Genomic DNA, 23,891 nt, shown 5'->3' on the forward strand with positions numbered 1-23,891 from the left:
AGCAGGCGCACCGAGGGCTCTCGCGCTCACTTTTCGCGTATAGAATTAGAATGATAAGTCAGTATCATGATGTCTCGTGTTTGATGTTTGTTGGTTTTTTTATTGTTTTATTTTGCGAGTTGGTTATTAGATGCTATCCAACCAGCCAAAGAATCCGCCCCGCCCTCTCCTCCCTGTGCCACAAGAAGCAGGCGCACCTCGCAAACGGAGGGCGCCCTTACTCCCAGCAAATGGGCGATAGAAAACCGATGGTGCCTATGCCATTCCCAATATGCGCTGGCTGATGTCTGGGCAGCATGAGTACGAGCAATTTATTTATTTATATTTGCCAAAAACCGCTACTGCTTGCAACCCGCAAAGAAGGTGAAAACTACTGCCTGAAAATAATTACTGTAAATCTCCAACCTTCAATTTTCCAAGATAAAATAATGTAAGAAAGAATTGAGATGAATATACTTTTACATGACGGTAATTAAAATACACATATATTAAACGACCATTATCCGAGGTTTACTTGAAACCAGCTGAAGGTTAAAAAACTAAAACTATTTTTTTTTTAATTTTAGCTACCTTAATGTCTTGCAAACTGCCAAGAAAGTAAAGACTCCCTGAAAAACATTGCTGTAAATCTCCTATCTTCAATTTTCCAAGATTAAAATCAAGAAGTAAAAACAGATTTCGGATAAATAAACTTTTACTTGACAGTAATTAAATTACATTTAAACTAATTGAACTAATTAAACTAATTAAACGACTGTTGTTCTACGTTTACTTTAAAATCGCCTAAAGGTTTCATGTTAATCGCAAGTATTAAGAGATTGACATAGAGGTGGAGATTTGTGTTTTTATGCTTTTATGTGGTAACTTGACGTCATCTCATGTTGCTGCTGCCTCAGTTTTTGTTATACCATAGCCAATTTTTGTACAACACTGTCTTTATATGACACAATTATCATAAAAAACAACAACAACAACAACAACAACAACAAAAAACACAAACACAAGCTAAAAAAAATAATGGTATAAATCTTTTTTCTGGTTCACGTTTTTCAGTTTCTACTTGATAGAGTTAGAAAACGAAATCTTGCACTCTCTATGAATGAAAGAACAGATATTAAATCTTAAAAAGATGACAAAAAGATGACATAAATCTGCTATGTTTTTACTTTTGAGACGATTATCCAGCTGATTAGAAAATGAAATAGGTGTGTCCTTGGGCTTTGCTATAAATGAAGCGCCTGAGGTTTGCTCCATCAGAACACCAGGAGACCTAAGAATTTGCTTCACACTAAGGAAATTTCTACATTTTTCAAAAATGATCAGCAGGATTTTCATCGCTTGCCTGTTTCTCGGGATGTACAGTACGGGCTCTTTGCTAGGTTGCAAATGGATTGTAAATGATCGAGACGAAATAAAAGATCAATTCCATGTGTACAACAAGAGAGCTTTGGGTTTCCTTGATATGATGGTGAGTGCACTTCTTTGCATAATGTTTAACATGGTATTGATTTAAATAGTTTGATTAGTTCCATGGATATGATGTGTGTGCGTGTTTTGTGTGTGATGCAGATTACTAACACCACTAAGGATGCTGAAATTGAGCACACAGTGGCTTTCCCTAATGAACTGTATCACCAGAAGTCCAATGCAACAGTAAGTCATCCCCAGCTTTTTACATAAAGTTGTTTCTTTTTTAATGAAAGAATGGAAAGTGTCGTGATTGCAAATCCACAAAAGTTTGTCTTTACCTATATATAGACTGCTCAGCTATGAAAGGGTCGAAGGGATTCTCTCCCACAGAGCCAAGGGAGTTGTCTCTTATCACGACTCTGTCATAACTCCTGTGCATAAAAATGTATAATTCAAAGACAAAACACAACAATGTTATTTTCAAACATTTGTTCCTGTGCAAACAAAGATTTTCGGTCCCTGGGAAATTTCTCATAGCTGTGTGGATTCTTGTTCTTTGACTATTCAGCCATCTTGAAGTTTTAAAGAAGTATTCCTAGTGATCTCTTCTTCATCATCTTCTTCTTCTTCTTCTTCTAGGATGAGGATAAACTGGCTTTGATAGTTCAGATTCTGAAGGAGCTGTTTGCCCTGTTTGAGGAGCATCGCAGCTCTGCACCATGGGAGGAGAACACAGTGGAGAACTTTCTCAGTATTGTCGACAAAATGGCTGAAGAGCTTAACTCCTGTGTAAGCTCACTTTCATTACAATGAACAATGATATTGCATTTTTTTTTAAATTTTACAATGAATTCAGTCTCTATTATATATATTTTATCAGTCTCTGACAAATGTGAATAAGTTAAAGTGGTGAATGATGTATTCAAATATATTTTGTTCTTTCCTTGTGGGTTATTTAGGTTGGAAGCCACAGCAACACGACACAGCTGTCGCATTTCACGAGTCTCTCAAATGAAACCCTAAAGGCCAATGTAAGTTTGCATTATTTTTACTAAACCTGTATTTCAATATGACAGATTTTACACCGCTGGTATTTTAATAATGATAATATTGTTTTGTCTGTAGGGTTACAGTGCTGAAGCCTGGGAGACGATCAGGAACATAACAAAAGAACATCTGAGGCGATGCGGATCTCTGGTTGAGTCTCTGGGAAATGCCCACTAAAACTCGTCTTTCGGATAAATTTTTAAAATGTATTTGTATTTCTTAATTGGTTTAATTTATTTATTGTATTCATAATATTGACACTAGTATTTATTTTTGTATTATTTATTCATTTATTTATTAGATTTCTGAAAATTTTCCATAATGTAAACTAGACATATTATTTGATATGTTAAAGTCAATAAATATTTTCTTATCACACAAATAGAAATATGTTGATTTTTCTGTTCCTGAAATATCAAGAATAAGGGTTTTGCACTTATTTTTAATGAGTGCAATCAAACATTAGACACATTGTCCAGATTTATATAGAAAGATTGTTTTGATTCTTCACAAAAGCTCTTACAACATAGAAAGTAGAAGTACTGATACCTCATGTGGAGTGAGTATGAGCACCAAGACCACTTTAGAGACTTTCTTTGGTTTGGTTTCTTTTGGTTTATAAAGTATGACGAGTCAACTGAGAGCTTTGCCTTTACACTCAGCTCTCTCTTCACCCTGATGGACCAGTACAGCAGCCGCAGCACTGATCTGTCTGTCAATGTCCTTCCCCCTTCTCCCATCACTCGTGAACAGGACCCCAAGATACTTAAACTCCTCCACTCGGGGCAGGAACTCATCCCTGATCACGAGTGGACAGTCCACCCTTTTCTGGCTGAGCACCATGGCCTTAGATTTGGAGGTGCTATTCTCATTCACTTCATTACATTTGGCTGTGCAGCATTCCAGTGCGAGCTGGAGGTCATCAGCCGATGAAGGCAATAGAACAACATCATATACGAAATGCAGAGCTGAGATTCAGAGAACATCTGAGCCTTCTGCCACTTGGCTACACCTAGAAATTCTCTAAATACAAATTATGAACAGAACCGGTGACAAGGGCGGCCCTGGTGGAATCCATCACCCACCGGAAACCAGTCTGACTTATTGCTCATTGCTGGCTATGCGGACCAAGCTCCTGAAATGGTTGTATGAGAATTGAGTGGTCCATAGCAATGGGCCAAACAGCCCATACTCCTGAAGTACCTTCCACAAGACACTCTGAGGGACATGGTCGAGTGCCTTCTCCGGGTCCACAAAGCCCATGTAGACTGGTTGGACAAACTCCCATGCACCCTCAAGTATCCTCAAGAGGATAAAGAGCTGGTCCAGTGTTCCACGATCAGGATGTAAACTGCATTGTCCAAGGTTCGACTAACTGCCACCTCAGAGGTACCACCCCTGATCTGGTAAATGGACTGATTCTTATATAGCACTTTTCTACTCTCCCGGAGTACTCAAAGCGCTCTATACAACATGCCTCATTCACACCCACTCATACAAGCACTTCAAGTGCAACCTAAACTACATTCACACACATTCATACTCCGATGAATGCAACTCAGGGTTAGTATCTTGCCCAAGGCATGCAGACTGGGGAAGCCAAGGATCGAACCACCAACCTTCCGATCAGTAACTGATCTGCTCTACCACCTGAGCCTCAGCCACCCCACACAAAGTAAAAGTTAGACTGATGCAGTACATGAGCACAATGCCTATACAAATATACCTATATCATGCATAAAAGAACTGAAAAATGGTACATACTTCTTCAATTCTAAGTTTTTCCATATTCGAGCATTAAAAATAAATAAAAGAATAAATAAATACGACAGACTGGCGACCTGTCCAGGGTGTACCCCGCCTCTCGCCCTATGACAGCTGGGATAGGCTCCAGCGCCCCCCGCAACCCTGAAAAAGGATAAGCGGAAGCGAATGGATGGATGGATAAATAATTTGGTCATTTTCAGGTTGTAAAATAATTTAAGTGGAAGCTTAGACGACAGTATTTATAATTATTTAACAAAAAGTAAACTTCACAGCACCACATCTGAAATTAAGTATTTTAGCACAGATACAAGAGGACTTGTTTTGCAGCCATAAGACGTGAACAACTTGTAGTCCCTGAGGAGACCATGAACTCCTCTCTCTGTCAAAATATTCCAAATGTGAGGCCATCAGTTAAAATTTGGCCCAAACTGGATCAATGTAAAACAGAAAGGCTGAAAAACATTATCCACGTTTTTGTTTATTTCATCATGAAATAACTGTCTTAATTGTGTCAATTTATTGATTAAGTGACAGAAGAGTTACATCTTAGATTATGGGCTTTCCTTTTAACCCATTAAAGAACACTTTCAAACCACTTTCGTGAACTTCCAAGCACTGTGGAGTTTTGTTTTTAATTTTTTAGTTTAATTGCAATCGAAATCTGGTTAAAGGAACTTACAAGTTCACCATTTTGATATTAAAAAGTAATATAAACAATAAATTCACTTTGTAAGAAGATAGATTCTTTTATTTAGTAAAATATATTTTACAAAATGTTCATTTTGCTCATTATAAAGATAAAAAAATATTCCTAAATCTTCATCAGCATAGAAAAACAATCAAAACAAAAATATACAAATAACAAAGTAAATAAATAAACAAATTAAATAAATAGACAAGCAATTAAATTAACACAGCCGTCATTACAGACATGACAAGAGACAGGTTTTAGTGGGCCGTGTGCAGAGATGAAGCCAGCTGTTCTGCTCTCATTAGATGGGCTTTGGTTTCTTTCCTGATCACCTCCCAGGCTTCAGCACTGTGACCCTACAGAAATACCAATATTAGTATTCTTATTGTTATTGAAACAAGTTATTATATCTATTTATCTTAAGGATGATCTAAACCCCAAATTAATGAGAATGATGTGATCTTACCATTTCCTTTAGGATATGATGTGAGAGTCTCTTAAAGTACATGTGCAGCTTTGTGGTTTTCTTCTTGTGACTGTGGCTCCCAATCTAATTTAATTACAAGCAAAATGACAATTAAGAATATGTCATGTCATGTAAAGTATCATATTCGAATGTAATAAAAACCTAACTGAAAGTGAACTTACACAGGAGCGAAGCTCTTCAGCCTGTTTGTTGACAATATTGAGCAAGTTCCTCACTGTGCTGTCCTCCCATGATGCAGAGCTGTGATCCTCCTCAAACAGGGCAGCCACCTCCTCCAGAATCTGAACAGTGAAAGCCAGTTTATCCTCAACCTGGAAGAAGAAGAAGATCAAACACAGACCACTTTAGAAATGCTTTAACAATAGTAAGAGTGGGTTTAAAAGACAAAATGAATCTACCCTAAACGAGAATTATGGGGTTTTCTTTCAGTGAGTCAAAGCTGAGGTTCACTTACTGATGATTTGGACACCTGGTGGTACAGGTGATTAGGGAAGGGCACAGTGACCTCCACTTCAGTGGTGTTAGTGGAGTTTTTAGCCTGAAACACATTGAGTGTTTTAGTCATCAGATGCTAAATTGAAATAATTCTTTCACGAAAAATGACAAATTAACTAATATTAAAGCATTAAAACACTCACCATGGTATCAATTAGATTCAGAGTTTCTTCGTTGTGCTGTCTGAATTTATGATCCATCCATCTGCAGCTTAGCGAGGAGCTTTCAGTGGACAGAGCGAGAAACAGGCAAGCAAATAGAATCCTGTTCATCATTTTTTAAAGGTATAAACTTCCTTTGTATGAAGCGAACTCTCGGATGTCTGATGGAGCAGACCTGCAGCGCTGCATTTATAGCAGAGCGAACATATTTCATTTTCCATACCTGGGAAACCCGCAGGTGAGCGGGTTGAGGCCTCAACGTACAACAGGCTGTAATGTCGGAAATCTCAGATTAGAATTTGCATCCAAATCAAAGAAAATATTCCACAGTGGAGAATAGGCAGCATTTTTAAAAAGCTAAGGTATCACCCTCGTTAATTTAGTAATTTACGTCACTACGAGTTACCTGCCAAACATAAATACATGAACTTAAATACGTGAAACACAAAACAAGAAACACATCTCACAGCTGATTTTTTCCCCCCATTAGGCTACCTCTACATGTTTCTGAAATAGTTAAGTTGTGATATGAAAAAATTTACGTCTTCCTTGAATATTTATCTCGATTTTAGCGCCAGTTTACACCCCGAAAATAAAAATAATTAAATACAATGAGATTTCATTAACGGCCACCTTACTTAAATCTGTGTAATTTATAATAAAAGCTGGTACTGCACATTTCATCAATTTGCATTACTTGTTTGTGTTTTTTTTCTTTCTTCCTTTTTTCGGCATCTTTTTTCACACAGCACACAGTGTTTTCGGTTTGAACAACGAACAATGTATTTTTTTCACAGTTGGAATTACTCAGTTGCTTCTTTTACCTAACGCTCCAGGTCTATTGCACAGTGTCCATGTGTGCTATAAAAGGGAAGTTCTTACTTTCAGAAACTGAAAGTGGCTTGATGACTGTGCGGAATGTGTCGTAACGCGAACCGATGAGTGACATTTCGCCTTGTTTTATCTTGAACCTGTGGCTTCCCTGTGTGAACCAGGTAACCTACGGAAAACTGCTTCACGTCTTAATCGGAAGATTAGCCCATGTTTTCATCTCAATTGAGAAATAATGAATAAAGAAACTACTATTGTATAGGCAGACACGAGATCAGTAACCCTGACTGAAACCAAAATTTCGATTTTCAAAATTTTCTGGACCGGTACAGGACAAATACGGACTAGCTTGAATTGTGACCACTATAAAAAGCATAAAAACTCTCATTTTGAAGACCCTGTGTAATTTATCGCCTGTAGATTTGATTAAGCAATTCACTGTATATTGGAATGAACAACACTAATACCCCAGTGCAGGTGGTTCTGATGTCATGCAAATGTGAGCATATATTCACTGGTACATATATTAACGAATTAATAAAATATTAGCATTTGTGAATTTTGTAGCTCATTTTTAAACATTTAAGTAACCCTTAAGAAGAGTAACTCTTCTTCATCTGACGGACTTATTGCACCAATATGCCAGATCACACTCGTTTAGATCACTGGAGCAGATCTCGAAATTTCAGGTTAGGTCAATTTACCGTTTCCACTACATTATGATCCTATATTACTTAAAGCGTCATTTTTAGTTTCTTTAATTAACTCGTTTTTTATTCCTTTTATTATATACTGATTTAAAATAAAGTCGATCTAAACTTCTGCTTGTGTGGTCACGTTAACCTGTGTCAGTTTGTGTGCTAAGCAATGATGAGAAATTAGTTTGTGAGTTCGAGAATTGCATTCGAAATCCAGTTAATCCTGCAGCCTGGAAGAACAATCACAGACTACCTAACAGATACTTTTACACCACTGCTCAGGAAATTTTTAAAAGGAAAGGTCAATGTATTTATTACATCCAGTGATTTTGTTTAAAAAAAAAAAAAAAAAGAAGAAGAAGAAGAAGAAGAAGAAGAAGAAGAAGAAGAAGAAGAGAAGTAGGTTTAGAAGTAAAAGCTGGGGACGCCTGACGGTACAGATGATTGGGGAAGGGTATATTTTCCTCCACTTCAGTGGTGTTGGTTCAGTTATCCTGCATTAAACTCATCAAGTGTTTAAAGCATCAAACACAATATTGAAATATTTAAACTAAACAAAAATCCAACTTATTAGATGGCATTGAGTAGCTTTAGTAGCTTTTTATTATAAATTCAAAGTTTCAGATTTTATCACTGGAATAGCTTGTGTTTTGGTATAAAAAAATATAATGTGTTACAACAATATCATTCCAACTTTATTACATTTAGACTATTATACAATTAAAATGATTTGTTAGCTGCTGAATTTGGGTATTGTGCATTTACACATGAATTATTTCCACAGATTGTTAATGGTTTGGTTTGGTTAATTGTTTTCTTATTCCTGGGTACTTTTCCACTAGGGCACAACCCTTTACTGTACGCTGACCTATGTGATTTTTTTATGATTACTCAGTTGCTTGTGTGGAAAACTAATACTTCATAAATAAATGAAACTGCACAGTATCCACACGAGACATAAAAAGGAAGCGATAAAAAGTGGCTTTGTGGTTCTGCAACTGTTGCCATTCAGCATTCATTCAAAGGAACCGGCCAGTGATATTTCACCTTCTTTTACCTAGAATATGTGAAACTTGTGGCAACATGGGAAGATTAACATCCTTTGAGACTTTTACAAAATTACAAATTAAAAGGCATGGTGAGGAAGAGAGCCAGAGAATAATAACACAGCTGTGTTTGAAGAAAGAAATGCATTTCAAGAAACTCACAGATGATGATCTGAAGAAAAAAAATCTACATTATTCTAATTCTTACAAGAAGGATTTTTTCATTTAGCTTATAATTTTGTAATATATTCTTGTTTTTTTTTTCATTTACAAGCTGCTTGGATAAATGATTCTTTTTTTCCTCTGTGTGGGCTAACAGATATACATAATTATAAATATGTATTAAACTTAACAGTTGATATAATTATTTAATACTTAATATTTAAGCTTTCTGAAGGGTTATTAAATATTAAACTTTGGTTCTACTTTGTTTTTTTGTTTCTAAAGTACGTTGTGTGTAATTTTTTATTTATTATAATTATTCATTAAATTATGTCTGGTCAAGACTGTAATAATCCAACAGCAAACATGCTGGAAAACGTGAAAAAAAAACTTGAGAACCAAGTGACTTCAAGAACCAGTAAATGCCATCAGACATTTGCTGTACAATAAGGGGGGAAATTTTGACCTACTTTGACCTTTTAATCAATAGAACCTTTTCTTGCTGTTTGCCCTTTGGTTGCTTTTAACGTCTTTCATGATTTCCCACTGTGATGTTTCAACGACTTTGCGGCCGTTTCCAGCTTTTTGTTTTTCTATAGAGCAGTAAAAGACATGATCATAGCATGGTTCACACAAGTCTGTTCTGACAACATGTAAAACCTCCCTCCAAGAGGCTTTTGAAAAAGTCTTTAGCAAAACTGAAACGTAAAACACAACAATAGTAAAACAGTCACCATGGTATCAAGTAGAATTAGAGTTTCTTCATTGTTCTGTCTGAATTTATGATCCACCCATCTGCAGCTTAGCGAGGAGCCTTCAGTGGACAGAGCGAGAAACAGGCAAGCAAAGACAATCCTGCTGATCGCTTTTTCAGAAGCTATAAACTGCTTTTGTATGAAGCAAACCCTCAGGTGTCCTGGTGTTCTAATGGAGCAGATTGTTAAATGTTGGCTTTAAATCTATAATTACACAAAAGAATGGAGAACATGGTAAAATATCAGAATGATAAAAAAAGAAACATATGTACCTGAAGATCTAGAAAAGACCAAAAAAAAGCATGACAAAAAATACAACTCATAACTGACTATTTTGTTTATCATAGGCTGTATATGTGTTAGCTTGATAAAAGAAATAAAGTGTTTATATGGTGACTTTACATCAAACAAATTAAAACAATCAAATCAAAAACAATTATTGACTGCTTGATTTAATATTACAGAACATTTGTAGTATTGGGCATTTATATATTTATTATTAAATTTCATTTATTTCAGTATTATTATTTTTTTGGCATGACTCTGTGGGGGTACAGGTGATTTGATATGTACAATTAGCAATGTGGTATTTTCCTATTGTTCAAATTACCAACTTAATTACCAGGCGTGTAAAATAGAGAACTATGTAATAGAAAAACCTGGAGGTCTAAAAGCATAGTATCCATAGAGCCATAAACAGGAAGTTTCTGTATGAAGAAACTGAAAGTGAGTTAGTGACTGAGTAACTGCACTGTCACGATCATTCATAGGAATCGATCAGTGATATTTGCCTCTCTAGGATGTAGTTTTAGAAGTAGGTAAGCCAAAGAAGGGGATTCTCCTTCACATTTTAATGGGAAGATTTGGGAAGACTGCTGCAAAAAGAAGCAAAAAGGTGTTGCAGTTATTTATAATGAGTAGAAAAAAATGTCTAAAACATGGTGAGTGTTTAGTGTAGAAATATTTGATCATTCACCAAGACAGATCTGCTCTTTTAATACAGAAACTACAAAAATAGTTGGACCCGGACCGACTACATTGTTCACTCTTTTAACAGTTTTATTTGGTTGCTGGTTATTACGACACTCAGTTGCAACTTTTCAGCTACAACCCCACACACACCACAACAACCTCAGGTGCCAGCACGTTTTTTTCCGGGGCAGGCGTGATGAGCTCCAATGTGTGTCAGCCTCCCATGCAGCCGCGCCACAAACCACACCCAGCCACAGCTATTTTAATACAGATTTTATGAATGCTGTGCAACATTTAACCAAATTTTTTTTTATTTATGTTGAAGGTTTAATGCCTTTGAAGATCCTCTGCAATCATGCAGACAAACTGTTGAAATGCAGTAGTTTAGATATTTCAAGCTGTTTGTCATCGCTTTCATAAATTGAAGGCTTATTAAATATTAACCATAACTTTGATTTTTTTACATGAAAAAAAATACATTTTTATGTTGTTGTTTTTCTGATATATATTGTGTAACCTTATATTGAATTATGTCTGGTTGAAAATCTAATAATTCAGTGACAAACGGGATTGAAAACGTGAATAATTGCAAGTAACTTCAAGAACCAACTTTAGTAGTAGCAAACTCCATCAGACATTCGGTGTAGCTTTTTAATAGAAATGCGGAATAATGAGCCTTTCATGACTTCCTTCTGTGATGTTTGCAAGGACAGCAGCAACAGTACACTTGGGCCTTTAGAAATGCCTTTATGCTAAAGATGTGGCTGTGAATATTGTCTGCTTAACTGGAAAACCTCACTCCAAGATGTTTTTTGGAAAGGTCATTAGCAACCTGTGAATTCTGAATTGTAAGTGATTGAGCCACATTTCTCATATTGCAAGTAGTTCAAGGCTTTTCTTTTTTACACTTGTTTTCCAGCAACCAATAGCAATAATTCCATAAAACAAAACAAAAAAAGACAACTTTTGAAAACAATAAGAAGAACAGATTTGATTTGAACCTTGAATTTGAATTCTAATTTAAGGGGGAAAAAAGGGCAGCATGGTTCTGTAGTTATTCATAATGCCTATTGCCTGGACCAACAAAATCCAAAGCAGATGTGTTGACTCACAACAATGATGGCCAATTTGAATCCACTGGCCAGCTATGGTCCTTCTGAGTAAGGTTTGGTGTTCTTCCCATGCTTGTGATTTCATCTCACAGTAAAGGAATGCACGGGTTAGGTTTCATTTTATTATCATCATCATCACCATAAAATTAATTAAAAATATACCCAAAAGGTAGAGTATATAGTGAACATCTTGAAATTGAGGTACACAACAGGTGTGAGGGGCTAACAAAGCAAAATAACCATCAGTGCCAATAGAAAAGGATCAGTCAGTCAGAGAAGACTGAAACCAGTGTGAAGCTACAAAGAAACTGCTCTAGACTAGAAGTAAGACTCTCAGGTTCCTCTCTTCTTTACAAAGGACACACCTATATAAATTAAAAACACATTTTAAATTCTTTTGTGTTATTTTGTTTTCCAGGAATCAAAATAATGAAAACATTTAATTTGAAATAAGAGTTATTTTTTATTGAATTCCAGACAAAACATTTATAGAAAATGTTAGTTTCAGTTGGTCATATTTGAAAATAGATACAAATCCTATCAACTAATACATAAAATCAATGGATAAATAAATAAATAAAGGCAATAAATTCTATATTCTTTATGTGACAGAGATTTTAGTTGGCAGTGTGCAGAGATGAAACCAGCGGTTCTGCTCTTAATAGATGGGCTAATGATCACCTCCTGATCACCTCCCACGGTTCTGCACTGTGACCCTACAGACACAACAACATTATCACTATTAAAACATGCCAGAGGTGTTTAATTAAAGAATTGGTCAAAACATTAAAGACGTACCTTCTTCTTTAGGACATCATCTGAAAGTCTTTTGAAATACAGCTGTGAGTTCTTCTTCTTGTGACTGTGGCTCCCATTCTAAATAAGGAAAAATGGTCATTTAAATATATGTTTTAGCCATGTAAGCAGTATAATTGATCTCAGTTATCTCAGTAGTGGTGTTACTGAAAGTGAACTTAAACAGGAGTGAAGCTCTTCGGCCTGTTTGTTGACAATATTGAGAAAGTTCCTCACTGTGCTGTCCTCCCATGATGCAGCGCTGTGATCCTCCTCAAACAGGGCAGCCACCTCCTCCAGAATCTGAACTGTGAAAGCCAGTTTATCCTCAGCCTGGAAGGAGAGCAATCACAGATTATGTATTCACATGACTGTCTCTGAAAATAAATAAATACGTTGATTAATTAATTAAGTCAAAGCTGAGGTTCACTTACTGATGATATGGACACCTGGTGGTACAGGTGATTAGGGAAGACCAGTGACCTCCACTTCAGTGGTGTTAGTGTAGTTATTAGCCTGAAACACACAGAGACATATCATGTTTGAGTTAACAGGCACTACGTTTAAATAACTAAATTACAGTCAGTACACTTTTAAATATTTAGACTGAATATTAAAAGATGTGCACTCACCATGGTATCAAGTAGATTCAGAGTCTCTTCGTTGTGCTGTCTGAATTTATGATCCATACATTTGCAGCTCAACGAGGAGCCTGCAGTGAACAAAGCGAGAAACAGGCAAGCAAAGAAAATCCTCATCATCATTTTTTCAAAAGGTAGTAATTGCTTTTGCATGAAGCAAGAGCTTCCTCTTGTTCTGATGGAGAATACCTGAAATGCTGCGTTTATAGCTTTCCATTTCCATTTTTTTCCAACCCCTCCCCCCCCAAAAACCCCTCTTGATTCTTTTGCTTTGATGTAGTTACTTATCTAAGGTGGAAAGTTTTTTTTGTTTGTTTGTTTGTTTGGTTTTTGCTTTGTTTTATTATTTGCTTCGAGCTGCATGCAAAAAGATATTTTGTGAAAAGGGTTGGCGTAATAAGCAAATGCTTCAGCCAATACCTTTTGATTAGCCTTGTCTCATGCTTTCTTGCTTTGTGGTAGATCTTTGTTCTGTTTTCACTGAGATATTTGAATGCTAATCAATAAAAATCAAATCAAATCAAAATAACCTGCTGTGTGAATCCCGAAGGTGAATGACGGCTTTCACTATGCAGAGAACATTACGGATTTTAATTTGTATCATAAGGAAATAAAATATCCCAAATGTTAGGACAAACAAAAATTTAAACACTGAGGATTAATTGCCATCATTATAATGGTTACAGGCAATCGACATGTGTAACTGAATACCTAAAAAAAAAAAAAAAAAAATCACAATTAAAACTCACAACTGATGGTGTAATTTGAGTTATTTGATGTTCGATATTGAAAACATGTATGGGCTGAGTTTCCAGCACAAAGCTCAGAAGATAATTTCTGACAAATTAGATGCCTTAAATGAGTGCTAAATTACAAACACCAAGCAATGCACATATATAGGTTTTTTTCTTGGAAGATGAAGAATAAGACTCTAAACAAAGACGCGTTCCTTGATAATGTAAACCAGGGTTGCCCAATCCCGGTCCTCGAGAGCTACCGTCCTGCAGCTTTTAGATGCATCCTTGTTCCCACACAATCAAATGAATGGCTTGTTATCAGGCCTTTGCCAAATACGATGGCATGCTGAAGAGGTAATCAAACCATTTGATTCAGCTGTGTTGGAGTAGGGATGCATCTAAAAGCTGCAGGATAGTAGCTCTCGAGGACCGGGATTGGGCAGCCCTGATGTAAACTTTGAACAATGCGCAAGTTTTGTTTCCATTTCAGGGTTAAAATCTGCTCAGATTTTCCCATTATAATGTAAAGGTGAACTCCTAGGTTACCTACTCATCACTCTAAATCCTCAGAAGGTGAAATATCAAAGGTCGATTCTTAAGAATGATAGCAACAGTACACGCGCACATTCACTAACTTTCAGTTTCTTTATGTTTGAACTTCCCATTTCTGGCACAACAGATACCTACTGTGCAATTAGACCTGCAGCTTTACATATTGGGTGATTTTCCGTTTAAGTAATTAAATCGCTCATTTGGACAGTAGAAAAATACCGCGTTGGTCAGTGTGCAGATCGAAAACGTTGCTTGTACGCAGAGAATTCCTGGGAAAACAAGACCATCACTGAAAATCACAGAAATAAATTAGTATGAAAGAAATTAAGTAAATATATAAATGGGCAATAGCACAAATATCCTGCCTTAGATAGAATTAAATCAAGTAGCCAAAAATTTCAAAAATTCCATGGCTGGTTCCCTTGGTAAGACTGTCCTATGTAGCTATGTAGGTAATAATTTTAATAAACGTGAGCACAAGACAGGATGACACTCGACAATAAGTAGAAACATTAACTTGTTTATTCTTTGATATGCATTTTTTGTCAACCATATTGTGTTACTTTGTATGTCTCTCACAATTTCCCGTCGTCACCCCCTCCCCTCTGCTGTGCCCCTACGCTGTTCTGTTTTTGGTGTACCACTCATATATTTTTCGTGGCCCCCATATGGCCACCTCTAAAAAAAAAAATTCTGGCCGTGCACCTGCTTCAGTTATATGTGAACACTGGCATCCTCGAAAGAGTGACCTTTGTCCTTTAGACCTTTGTCCAGTGGAGGTTGCCAATGTTCACATTTTGGAATGTAGATGGTTTGAAAGAGGAGTAAAAGAGGGCATCTATGTCCACTGTGAGTGACCATCTTTGAACAGAGGCGGTGGTTTACGACACCAACTGTCTGCCATCTATAATCCAGTTTTGAGATCCTTCCCAGACGCCTTAACGCTCACTCACATCCTGGGCCATTTGACCTTAGGAAATCACATGATAGGGTGGGGCCAGGTTTTACAATGAGCTCCCCTGAAACCTTGGCTGATTGTGACCTACACCCGTTTTCACACCTTGGCTCATGTGATTAGGTAGTGGATCATTAGGGGGTCCTTTTTTCCCTTTTGGGGGGTAAACTCCCACAGGGTTAAATCTGGGACTCTTCACCAATTGACCCTAGAACTGAAGAAGCTTCTTGGATGAGAGGTGAAACGTCTTCAAGCAACTTAAAGAAGTCCAGACGCTTTTCTTTGCAAGTTTTTTAGACCTTATGATTTATGTTTACTTAGAATTAATATTTAGGTATTAAGTATTCCAGAATATATTAATAATAACTACGATCATATTGTTGTGTCTGTAGGGTCACAGTGCTGAAACCTTGGAGGTGATCAGGAATGAAACCAAAGGCCATCTAGTAAGAGCAGACAAGCTGGTTTCATCTCTGCACAGTACCAACTAAAACCTGTCTGTTATCATGTCTGTGACATGAACGCTGTTTTAATTTATTCGATTCTCTATTTATATCTATAGTTATTATTATTTTTTATTAAATTGTTTGTGTATGTATGTATTATTGCTATGTTGATTTTTGATTTATTAATGCTGATCAACATATTAATTTTTCTTTTAATTTATACTGAGCAAATATTTTTATGATATTCTTTCTATATTCTAAGCACATGCTGCCAGCATCTAGAAGCGTCTTGGGATATCAGTGTTGCTCATTCCAATATACTATGTCAATACATAGTCAAGTCTACAAGTAATAAATGATTTACTCAAGGTCTTTAAATAGGAGTTTTTATGCTCGTTTGCAGTTCAGTTTCAACATTTTTACTCTTAATGCCAACTACTGTAAACCCGAAAAAGCTGATGAACTTAAAAGTCGAAGCTTATCATCTTATCAGAACTTTAATATTTTGATTACACTTGTACCTGTTCGTTACAATAAAACTAACATGTTTAATATTTAAACACTGAACTGCTTCGCACTGCTTCCAAGCACTTTGCTCTCCAATGTTGTCTTTCTATTGTTTTGTATATAATCCTCTAGTTTGTATAATGTAATAAGGTCATCCACTGTTATTTGTGCATGCAACTGCATTTTAGACTTTTGACTGTGAGTCCCTCAAATGGTAAAAGGAAGTGACTCCAGCCTGGCAACAATAATTAAAGTTAAGATTAAATTCTGTCAGCTTAGCTAATCTATGCAGGTTTATCAAAAATGCAGACAGTGTTGAAGCTGACAGTATTCTGCATCTTGATGTGACTTGCTGCAGGTAGCCAGGATGGATCGGAGATGGTAAAAATGGCATAAAAATTGTTTTTATATCAGGACAGATGACAGAAAGAGGCAGTTTGACTTAAAAGAGACATTTGTATAATTTCATTTTTGTATTTAAAGTTTGCAAGGCGATACAAGACACTTCAGTGCCTTGTTTTTGGAGAATTTTCCGAGGTCCATTTGATGCACTTAAGTGTGCACCTGTTTATAAAAGCTCCAAAACGAAAGTCTTTAAACCTGCATCCCTCTGCAGCAGGGGGCTTTTCTTGCCACACACCTACCATTCTGTATCCAGGTCTATTGAAGTGATTTTTATCTGACAGAAATTTGCATTTAAATATGAAAAAAGAGAAGCAAATTAAAAAGGGCAGCGTGGTGGTGTTGTGGTTATTGTTACTGAGTCACAGCAAAAAGGCTGGGGGCTTTCTGTGTTGGGTTTTTCTGTTCTTCCAATGCTTGAGGTTTCCTTCCACAAAGAAATGCATTCTTTAGGCTGACTGCCAATTATTGGCTATAGTTGTGAATGCATGTGTTAATGGTTGTCTGCCCTGTGATAGATTTGCTACCTATACCCTGTCTGTGGCTCTATGAGAGCTCATGTAGGCCCCAGTGAAGAGACTGAGAAACAGACAAACAAAGAAAATCCTGTTTATGAATTTTTGAAAATGCATAAATTGCCTTTATATGAGTAAACTGAACGTCTCCTAGTGATTTAATAAAATGATCTAAAAATATTTAGAATTTGCTAAAAAAAAATAACCATTGATAAAGATTATTTTACATCATTATAATGGCTTCAAGCAGGAACACAGGTAACCAAATACCTTAAAAAAGAATGACGACAAACACAACTCATGACTGATGGCATAATTTGAATTGTTTAAACTCTCATATGTATTATTGGGAAATTAGCTGCCAATACAAAGCTAAGAAGATTATTTCTGTAAAATTAGATACAGTCAATTACAACACCAAGCAGTGATGACGTATAGGGTTTTGGCTTGGAAGAATAAAAATCTAAAAAAAAAGTCGCATTCCTTCATAGTTTAAACAGTGATTTAAAAAAAAAAATCAGGATTCAAATCTGCTCAGGTTGCCACATTAAAATGTAAGGGTGAATCCTCTTCTCCAGGTTACCTGCTTCTCACTCTAAATTCCCAGAAGGTTAAATATTACTCAGAATGCGCGACATAGCGCAGGCGCTGGGTCACGAAATCACTTTCAGTTTCTTTATACAGGAACTTTGTGGCACTGTGGATATGGTGCAATTAGATCTACAGCTTCACGTGCTGCGTAATTAACAGTTTTACGTGTTTAGGTAGTTAATTAGATAATTCGAAAATGAAGAAAATCCGCATTATATACTACCGAAAACGTCGTGTCTGTATGGAAAGAATTCCTTGGGGAAAAAAATCATTACATAAAAGTCAATGAAATAATTTATTATTAAATAAACAGAGTAAATATTAAATAAATAGAGTAAAATATAAATGAGCTTAAATGCTTAATATATTTTGTGTTAAATATATTTAAGTCAAGTATCCAACAATAAGTTTAAAAATTTGATTTGTTACATGTTAGGTCTCGATATAAACAGAGAGAAGGTAAAGCATTTCAGTGATTATAAATAAAATGCATTTCTTAACAGTAGGCGTTATAACTAAATTAATAGTAATTATAAGTAAATGAATCTTTATTAATAGTTTAGGATGTTTGAAATGTATAAATTACAATATAAATACAAATTCTGAAATGTGTCACTTACCTGCATGATGTAATGAAAGCCACAGGTGTTTTCCTTTTTCCGTTTTTTCTGCTATAAATCCGGCGTTACTGGTCTACATCAGAACACCAGGAGACATTTGAGTTTGCATCATACAAGAGCAGTTAATACCTTTTGGAAAATGATCAGCAGGGTTTTCTTTGCTTGCCTGTTTCTCGGTCTGGTCACTGCAGGCTCCTCGTTGAGCTGCAGATGGATGGATCATAAATTCAAACAGCACAACGAAGAGACTCTGAATCTACTTGATGCCATGGTGAGTGCGCGTCTTTTAATATTTATGCTAAAAAAAATTTTAATGTGCGTAAATTTAGTGCCTGTTTACTGAAACACTCCATGTGCTTCTGTGTGTGATGCAGGCTAATAATTCCACTAACATCACTGAAGTGGAGGTCACCGTGGCCTTCCCTAATCACCTGTACCACCAGGTGTCCAAATCATCAGTAAGTAAATCTCGGTTTTTCTGATTTAATCCTGTAATATCCCAGACTACTCTTTAAAGTAAGCCAACTTCAGTTTTAACTTAGAAACGTAATTTTCTTTTCAGAGACAGTCCTGTGAGTAAATTATATTTGATTGCTCTCCTGCTAGGTTGAGGATAAACTGGCTTTCACAGTTCAGATTCTAGAGGAGGTGGCTGCCCTGTTTGAGGAGGATCACAGCTCTGCATCATGGGAGGACAGCACAGTGAGGAACTTGCTCAATATTGTCAGCAAACAGGCTGAAGAGCTTCGCTCCTGTGTAAGTTCACTTTCAGTTAGGTTTTTATTACATTCGAATATGATACTTTACATGACATGACATATTCTTAATTGTCATTTTGCTTGTAATTAAATTAGATTGGGAGCCACAGTCACAAGAAGAAAACCACAAAGCTGCACATGTACTTTAAGAGACTCTCACATCATATCCTAAAGGAAATGGTAAGATCACATCATTCTCATTAATTTGGGTTTTAGATCATCCTTAAAATAAATAGATATAATAACTTGTTTCAATAACAATAAGAATACTAATATTGGTATTTCTGTAGGGTCACAGTGCTGAAGCCTGGGAGGTGATCAGGAAAGAAACCAAAGCCCATCTAATGAGAGCAGAACAGCTGGCTTCATCTCTGCACACGGCCCAATAAAACCTGTCTGTTACAGGAAGGATGTATTAATTTAGTCATTTTTTAACTTATTTATCTACTAATTTATTTACTGATTTTTACATTGCTTGTATAAGTGAATATTTGTGTTATGTCTTTATTTATTTGTGAATTTACTTTAAATTAAACAGAACATTTTCTGTATCATTTTATATGCTGAAATCAATAAATATTTCCCATTTAAAAAAGAAAGTGGACATGTTTTTTTTCCTGCAAAACGAAGTAAACAGATGTTGCATTTGCACAGATGATGCTTTTTAATAGGTAGAATCAAATATCAGAAACCTGCCGAGCCAAAGACAAATCTCTTTGATCGTTCACAAAGACAGATCTGCACGTATAACATAGAAACTACAAAAACAGATTAGTCTATCTTTTCCTCTCACTTTATCATAAGATTGATATCATAAGATATCACAACATTTAGCTAAAGGGGACGGGAAAAAAAAACCTGATTCAAATTTCTTCATACACTATGCTGCTGACATTGTGCAGTGTCACTGTGATGGATTACTGAAAAATACAAATGAAAACATTAATAAAAATCATTAAACAAGATAAGCAAGTTTCAAAGCAAAGCACGTATAATCCAAGAATCTTTTGGAGAAGTCATTATAACTCCTACTACTTATAATGTTTTGTTTCATTTTAAAAATATCAGCTGTTGGAGTCTTTCTAAAGAACCAGAGTTTATGTTCTCAGTAGACCTGGAGTATAGTAAACTATGCTTTGTTTACATTTCTTGATAATTAAGAAGAAAAGAAAATGTTATTTGCACCAAATCATTTTTGCCCTTTCCACTTTTTGAAGCCAGCTTTCCTCTGATTGGATACTCAGCCTTCTACATAAATCTCCTATCTGTCTTGCTGAAATGACCATATTAAATATATCCCATCTCACTGACATCATATATAGCCAAGACAGGTGAAAAACCTAAGATGCATGTTTGTTTCAAAGTACATACTCTGACAATACCTGAAACTTTGGACATATTTAATAAGCCATCGACCATTGCAATAGTAAATTTATATATAAATGCAGAACTAAGAAAAGCACGATAGTTCAATTTAAACGAGGGCATAATGGGAAGGATACAACTTTAAGAACAAATTTGAAATGTCTAATTAAACAGAAGACTCAAAAAAAACAGAACAGTGCTGTGATGTGTTTAGTTTTGTTGACTGCAGTGACACAGTCACAGGTTTTAATCCACAGTCACAGGGGTCCTTTATTGTTGTGGGGTTTGGATGCTCTTTCTGTTCTTGTGGCATCTTCCCACAGAACAGACAAGTATACATGGGTTAAGTCAACAGGCGATTCAAAGTTGGTCGTATTGTGAGTGTCATTGTGCGACTTGTTCAGAGTACGTCCCTCCTTTAGCCTTATGAGAGCTGACATAGGCTCCATGATGGATTGATGAATGTTGTACAAGGATGAGCCTATTACATAAGGGAGGCATTGAAGCAAGGTCTGTGACACCTCTGGCAGGAGAGAAGGATTAATCAATAAACTTTCATTTAAAATGGCAAAGTGTAGAGAGACAGAGAGACCTGAGATTTAACACAAGATTAACTTTGTAAAGAAATGACAGACAAATAATTGTCAGCTTTCATTATCTACTGATCATCATCATAAAATTCATTAAAATATAACCAAGAGGCAAATCTGAACACTACAGGTGTGAGGGGCTAACAACGCAAAATGACCATCAGTGTTAATAGAAACAGATCAGTCAGTTAGAGAAGACTTAAACCAGTGTGAAGCAGTTATAGCTACAAATAAACTGCTCCAGACTAAAGGTAAGACTTTCATGCTCCCGTTTACTGAACCTTACTGAACTGACCAAACCGCTTATTTGTAATAATTACAAACAAGTTTAAATTTCTTATTTTTCTGTTTCTTATTGTGTTTCCTATGATTCAAAAGATTGACAATATCCATTTGCAATAAGTGTTTTTTTATTACGTCAAGACAAAAAAAGTTATAGAAAATATTAGATTTCGTTTGTAAGCACGGAAAATACTGATGCAGTCAACCGATAAATAGAAGTCAATAGATAGATAAATAAATAAATACAAAAAGTAACAGGCAAGCAGATAAATGAATACATTTTCATGTAACAGACAGATTTTAGTTGGCAGTGTGCAGAGATGAAGCCAGCTGTTCTGCTCTCATTAGATGGGCTTTGGTTTCCTTCCTGATCACTTCCCAGGCTTCAGCACTGTGACCCTACAGACACAACAACATTAACATTAGTAAAATATACCAGAGGTGTTTAATTAAAGAATTGGTTTTAAAAAAATAATAAAGACCTACCTTTTTCTTTAGGACATCATCTGAAAGTCTTTTGAAATACATTTTTGTCCTGAAATACAGCTGTGAGTTCTTCTTCTTGTGACTGTGGCTCCCAATCTAATTTAATTACAAGCAAAATGACAATTAAGAATATGTCATGTCATGTAAAGTATCATATTCGAATGTAATAAAAACCTAACTGAAAGTGAACTTACACAGTGAAGCTCTTCAGCCTGTTTGCTGACAATATTGAGCAAGTTCCTCACTGTGCTGTCCTCCCATGATGCAGAGCTGTGATCCTCCTCAAACAGGGCAGCCACCTCCTCCAGAATCTGAACTGTGAAAGCCAGTTTATCCTCAGCCTGGAAGAAGAAGAACAGATTACCATAATTCCCTCCTCTATTAGAGAGACATTCAGTAGCCAGAAATATATTGTTTGGCTCACATAAATTACCAATATAATATTTACATAACAGTGTAGATTATTGATACTATGGGCTAACGTTTAAAGAAAAACACATAGAAATATGCGCCATGTGGCCCATTTGGACTGTTTTATGTATAAGGCGATATTGTTCTGTGCTCTCATTGTGAACTAAGAGATAATTAGTTTATAAATAAACGCTAAGATTAACTTATGCTTTGGACGCTTGGCGGTACAGATGATTAGGGAAAGCCAGAGTGACCTCCCCTTCAGCATCTTCAGTGGTGTTGGTGGAGTTATAAACCTGTATAACAACCAGAAACACACAGCTTGTGTGTTAAAATAATCAAACATCAAGTTCAAACCACTAAATGTTGTTACAGTTTTCTTAAAAAGAGCGCACTCACCATGGTATCAAGTAGATTCAGAGTTTCTTCGTTGTGCTGTCTGAATTTTTGATCCATCCATTTGCAGCTCAGCGAGGAGGCTGCAGTGACCAGACCGAGAAACAGGCAAGCAAAGAGAATCCTGCTCATCATCATTTTCAAAACGTATTAACTGCTCTTCTATGAAGCAAACTCGGATGTCTCCTGGTGTTCTGATGGAGCAGACCTGTAACGCCGCATTTATGGTAGAGCAACATATTTCGTTTTCTACCTGCGGGACCTGAACGTAAACTGTGGCTTTCACCGCAGCATTCAGGTAGAGTCGAACATATTTAATTAGATCCCAAATCGTGTGAAACAATCACTGGGGTACAAAAAGTAAGAATATCGGCTCAAGTAGGAATAAGTTATATAATAAAATAAAAGGGCTCCTGGTAAAACAGCAGCCTACAAACACCAGCCATAACACGGAGCAAGTGAAAACAGACACAGCTCACGACCGATGCGGCAATTTGAAATGTTTGATCTTTGATATTTGATATTGAAAAATATAAATGGTAATAATGACTATTGGGATTTTAGCTGCTAATACAAGTAGGTTGCAAACACCAAGCCATGATCACCCATCATTGCCTATAAGATTTATTTTTTTTATTTATTTAAATATTATTTTTGGCAGAGGAACAATAAAAGTCTAAGCGAAGACACCCTCTCTTATCAGTCTTAGGCTGAATATAATATTGCATGACTTTCGTTTTTCTACTAGGATGAAAGTCCACTCTAATCTTCCTAATAAAAATGTGAAGGACAATCCCCTTCTCCAGGTTATCTGGTTCACACGCTGATAAAACAAGGCGAAATATCACTGACCGATTCGTAAGAATGAGCGTCACAGCTCAGGCGCCCAGTCACCAGGGCGCTTTCACTTTCTCAACACAGTTTCTTCCCTTTTACGGCACACTGGATACTGAACAAGCAGATCTGCAGTTTTACGTATTGCATAAAGGGTTATTATTCAAACAGGCGCAATTAGGTAATTTGAACAACAGAAAAAAAAACAAACAGGCCGAAAACACTGTGCCTATGGAAAGAACGACTGGGGAAACAAAACCATGACAAATATCCGTGGAAATGAAATAAATTAAGTAACTATATAATTGTGAAATACCAGACATACATATATATATATTATTTTTAAAATAATAATAATTATATATATATATATA

At 36.1% G+C, this 23,891-nt stretch overlaps 3 protein-coding genes and 2 pseudogenes across 3 annotated transcripts; 2 read left to right on the forward strand and 3 right to left on the reverse strand.

Annotated features, from left to right (window-relative positions):
- The first annotated feature begins 1,315 nt into the window (after positions 1–1,315).
- Positions 1,316–2,634, forward strand: LOC102308741 (interferon a3-like). Its single transcript, XM_005913870.1, has 5 exons — positions 1,316–1,468; positions 1,570–1,653; positions 2,050–2,199; positions 2,370–2,441; positions 2,536–2,634. The coding sequence occupies exons 1-5, from the start codon at positions 1,316–1,318 to the stop codon at positions 2,632–2,634; spliced, it is 558 nt and encodes a 185-aa protein (XP_005913932.1).
- A 2,525-nt stretch (positions 2,635–5,159) lies between these two features.
- On the reverse strand, positions 5,160–6,174 carry LOC102290239 (interferon a3). Its single transcript, XM_005913610.2, has 5 exons — positions 6,041–6,174; positions 5,857–5,940; positions 5,564–5,713; positions 5,382–5,465; positions 5,160–5,271 (listed from the first exon to the last, which is right to left on the reverse strand). The coding sequence occupies exons 1-5, from the start codon at positions 6,170–6,172 to the stop codon at positions 5,173–5,175; spliced, it is 549 nt and encodes a 182-aa protein (XP_005913672.1). The 5' UTR covers positions 6,173–6,174; the 3' UTR covers positions 5,160–5,172.
- Positions 6,175–12,311: 6,137 nt separating this feature from the next.
- LOC102308434 lies at positions 12,312–13,118 on the reverse strand (annotated as a pseudogene).
- A 5,416-nt stretch (positions 13,119–18,534) lies between these two features.
- On the forward strand, positions 18,535–19,542 carry LOC102308112 (interferon a3-like). The gene is made up of 5 exons (XM_042222876.1): positions 18,535–18,666; positions 18,770–18,853; positions 19,002–19,171; positions 19,264–19,333; positions 19,444–19,542. Exons 1-5 carry the CDS (start codon positions 18,535–18,537, stop codon positions 19,540–19,542), a joined length of 555 nt encoding a protein of 184 aa, XP_042078810.1.
- A 2,148-nt stretch (positions 19,543–21,690) lies between these two features.
- LOC102307787 lies at positions 21,691–22,818 on the reverse strand (annotated as a pseudogene).
- Between the last annotated feature and the right edge of the window lie 1,073 nt (positions 22,819–23,891).

This window comes from Haplochromis burtoni, unplaced genomic scaffold (genome assembly GCF_018398535.1).
Source record: "Haplochromis burtoni strain Fernald_Lab_line unplaced genomic scaffold, NCSU_Asbu1 Contig_6, whole genome shotgun sequence".
NCBI classification, from domain to species: domain Eukaryota; kingdom Metazoa; phylum Chordata; class Actinopteri; order Cichliformes; family Cichlidae; genus Haplochromis; species Haplochromis burtoni.

Excerpts from the sequence above, each read along its gene's own strand:
- LOC102290239 (XM_005913610.2), bottom strand. The coding sequence starts at position 6,172 with ATGATGAACAGGATTCTATTTGCTTGCCTGTTTCTCGCTCTGTCCACT. Across the intron at positions 5,941-6,040 it reads TGAATCTAATTGATACCATG|GCTAAAAACTCCACTAACAC; the intron begins GTGAGTGTTTTA and ends AATGTGTTTCAG. Across the intron at positions 5,272-5,381 it reads ATCATATCCTAAAGGAAATG|GGTCACAGTGCTGAAGCCTG; the intron begins GTAAGATCACAT and ends GTATTTCTGTAG.
- LOC102308112 (XM_042222876.1), top strand. The coding sequence starts at position 18,535 with ATGATCAGCAGGGTTTTCTTTGCTTGCCTGTTTCTCGGTCTGGTCACT. Across the intron at positions 18,854-19,001 it reads ACCAGGTGTCCAAATCATCA|GTTGAGGATAAACTGGCTTT; the intron begins GTAAGTAAATCT and ends CTCTCCTGCTAG. Across the intron at positions 19,172-19,263 it reads GTAAGTTCACTTTCAGTTAG|TCACAAGAAGAAAACCACAA; the intron begins GTTTTTATTACA and ends TGGGAGCCACAG.
- LOC102308741 (XM_005913870.1), top strand. The coding sequence starts at position 1,316 with ATGATCAGCAGGATTTTCATCGCTTGCCTGTTTCTCGGGATGTACAGT. Across the intron at positions 1,469-1,569 it reads TGGGTTTCCTTGATATGATG|ATTACTAACACCACTAAGGA; the intron begins GTGAGTGCACTT and ends TGTGTGATGCAG. Across the intron at positions 1,654-2,049 it reads ACCAGAAGTCCAATGCAACA|GATGAGGATAAACTGGCTTT; the intron begins GTAAGTCATCCC and ends TTCTTCTTCTAG.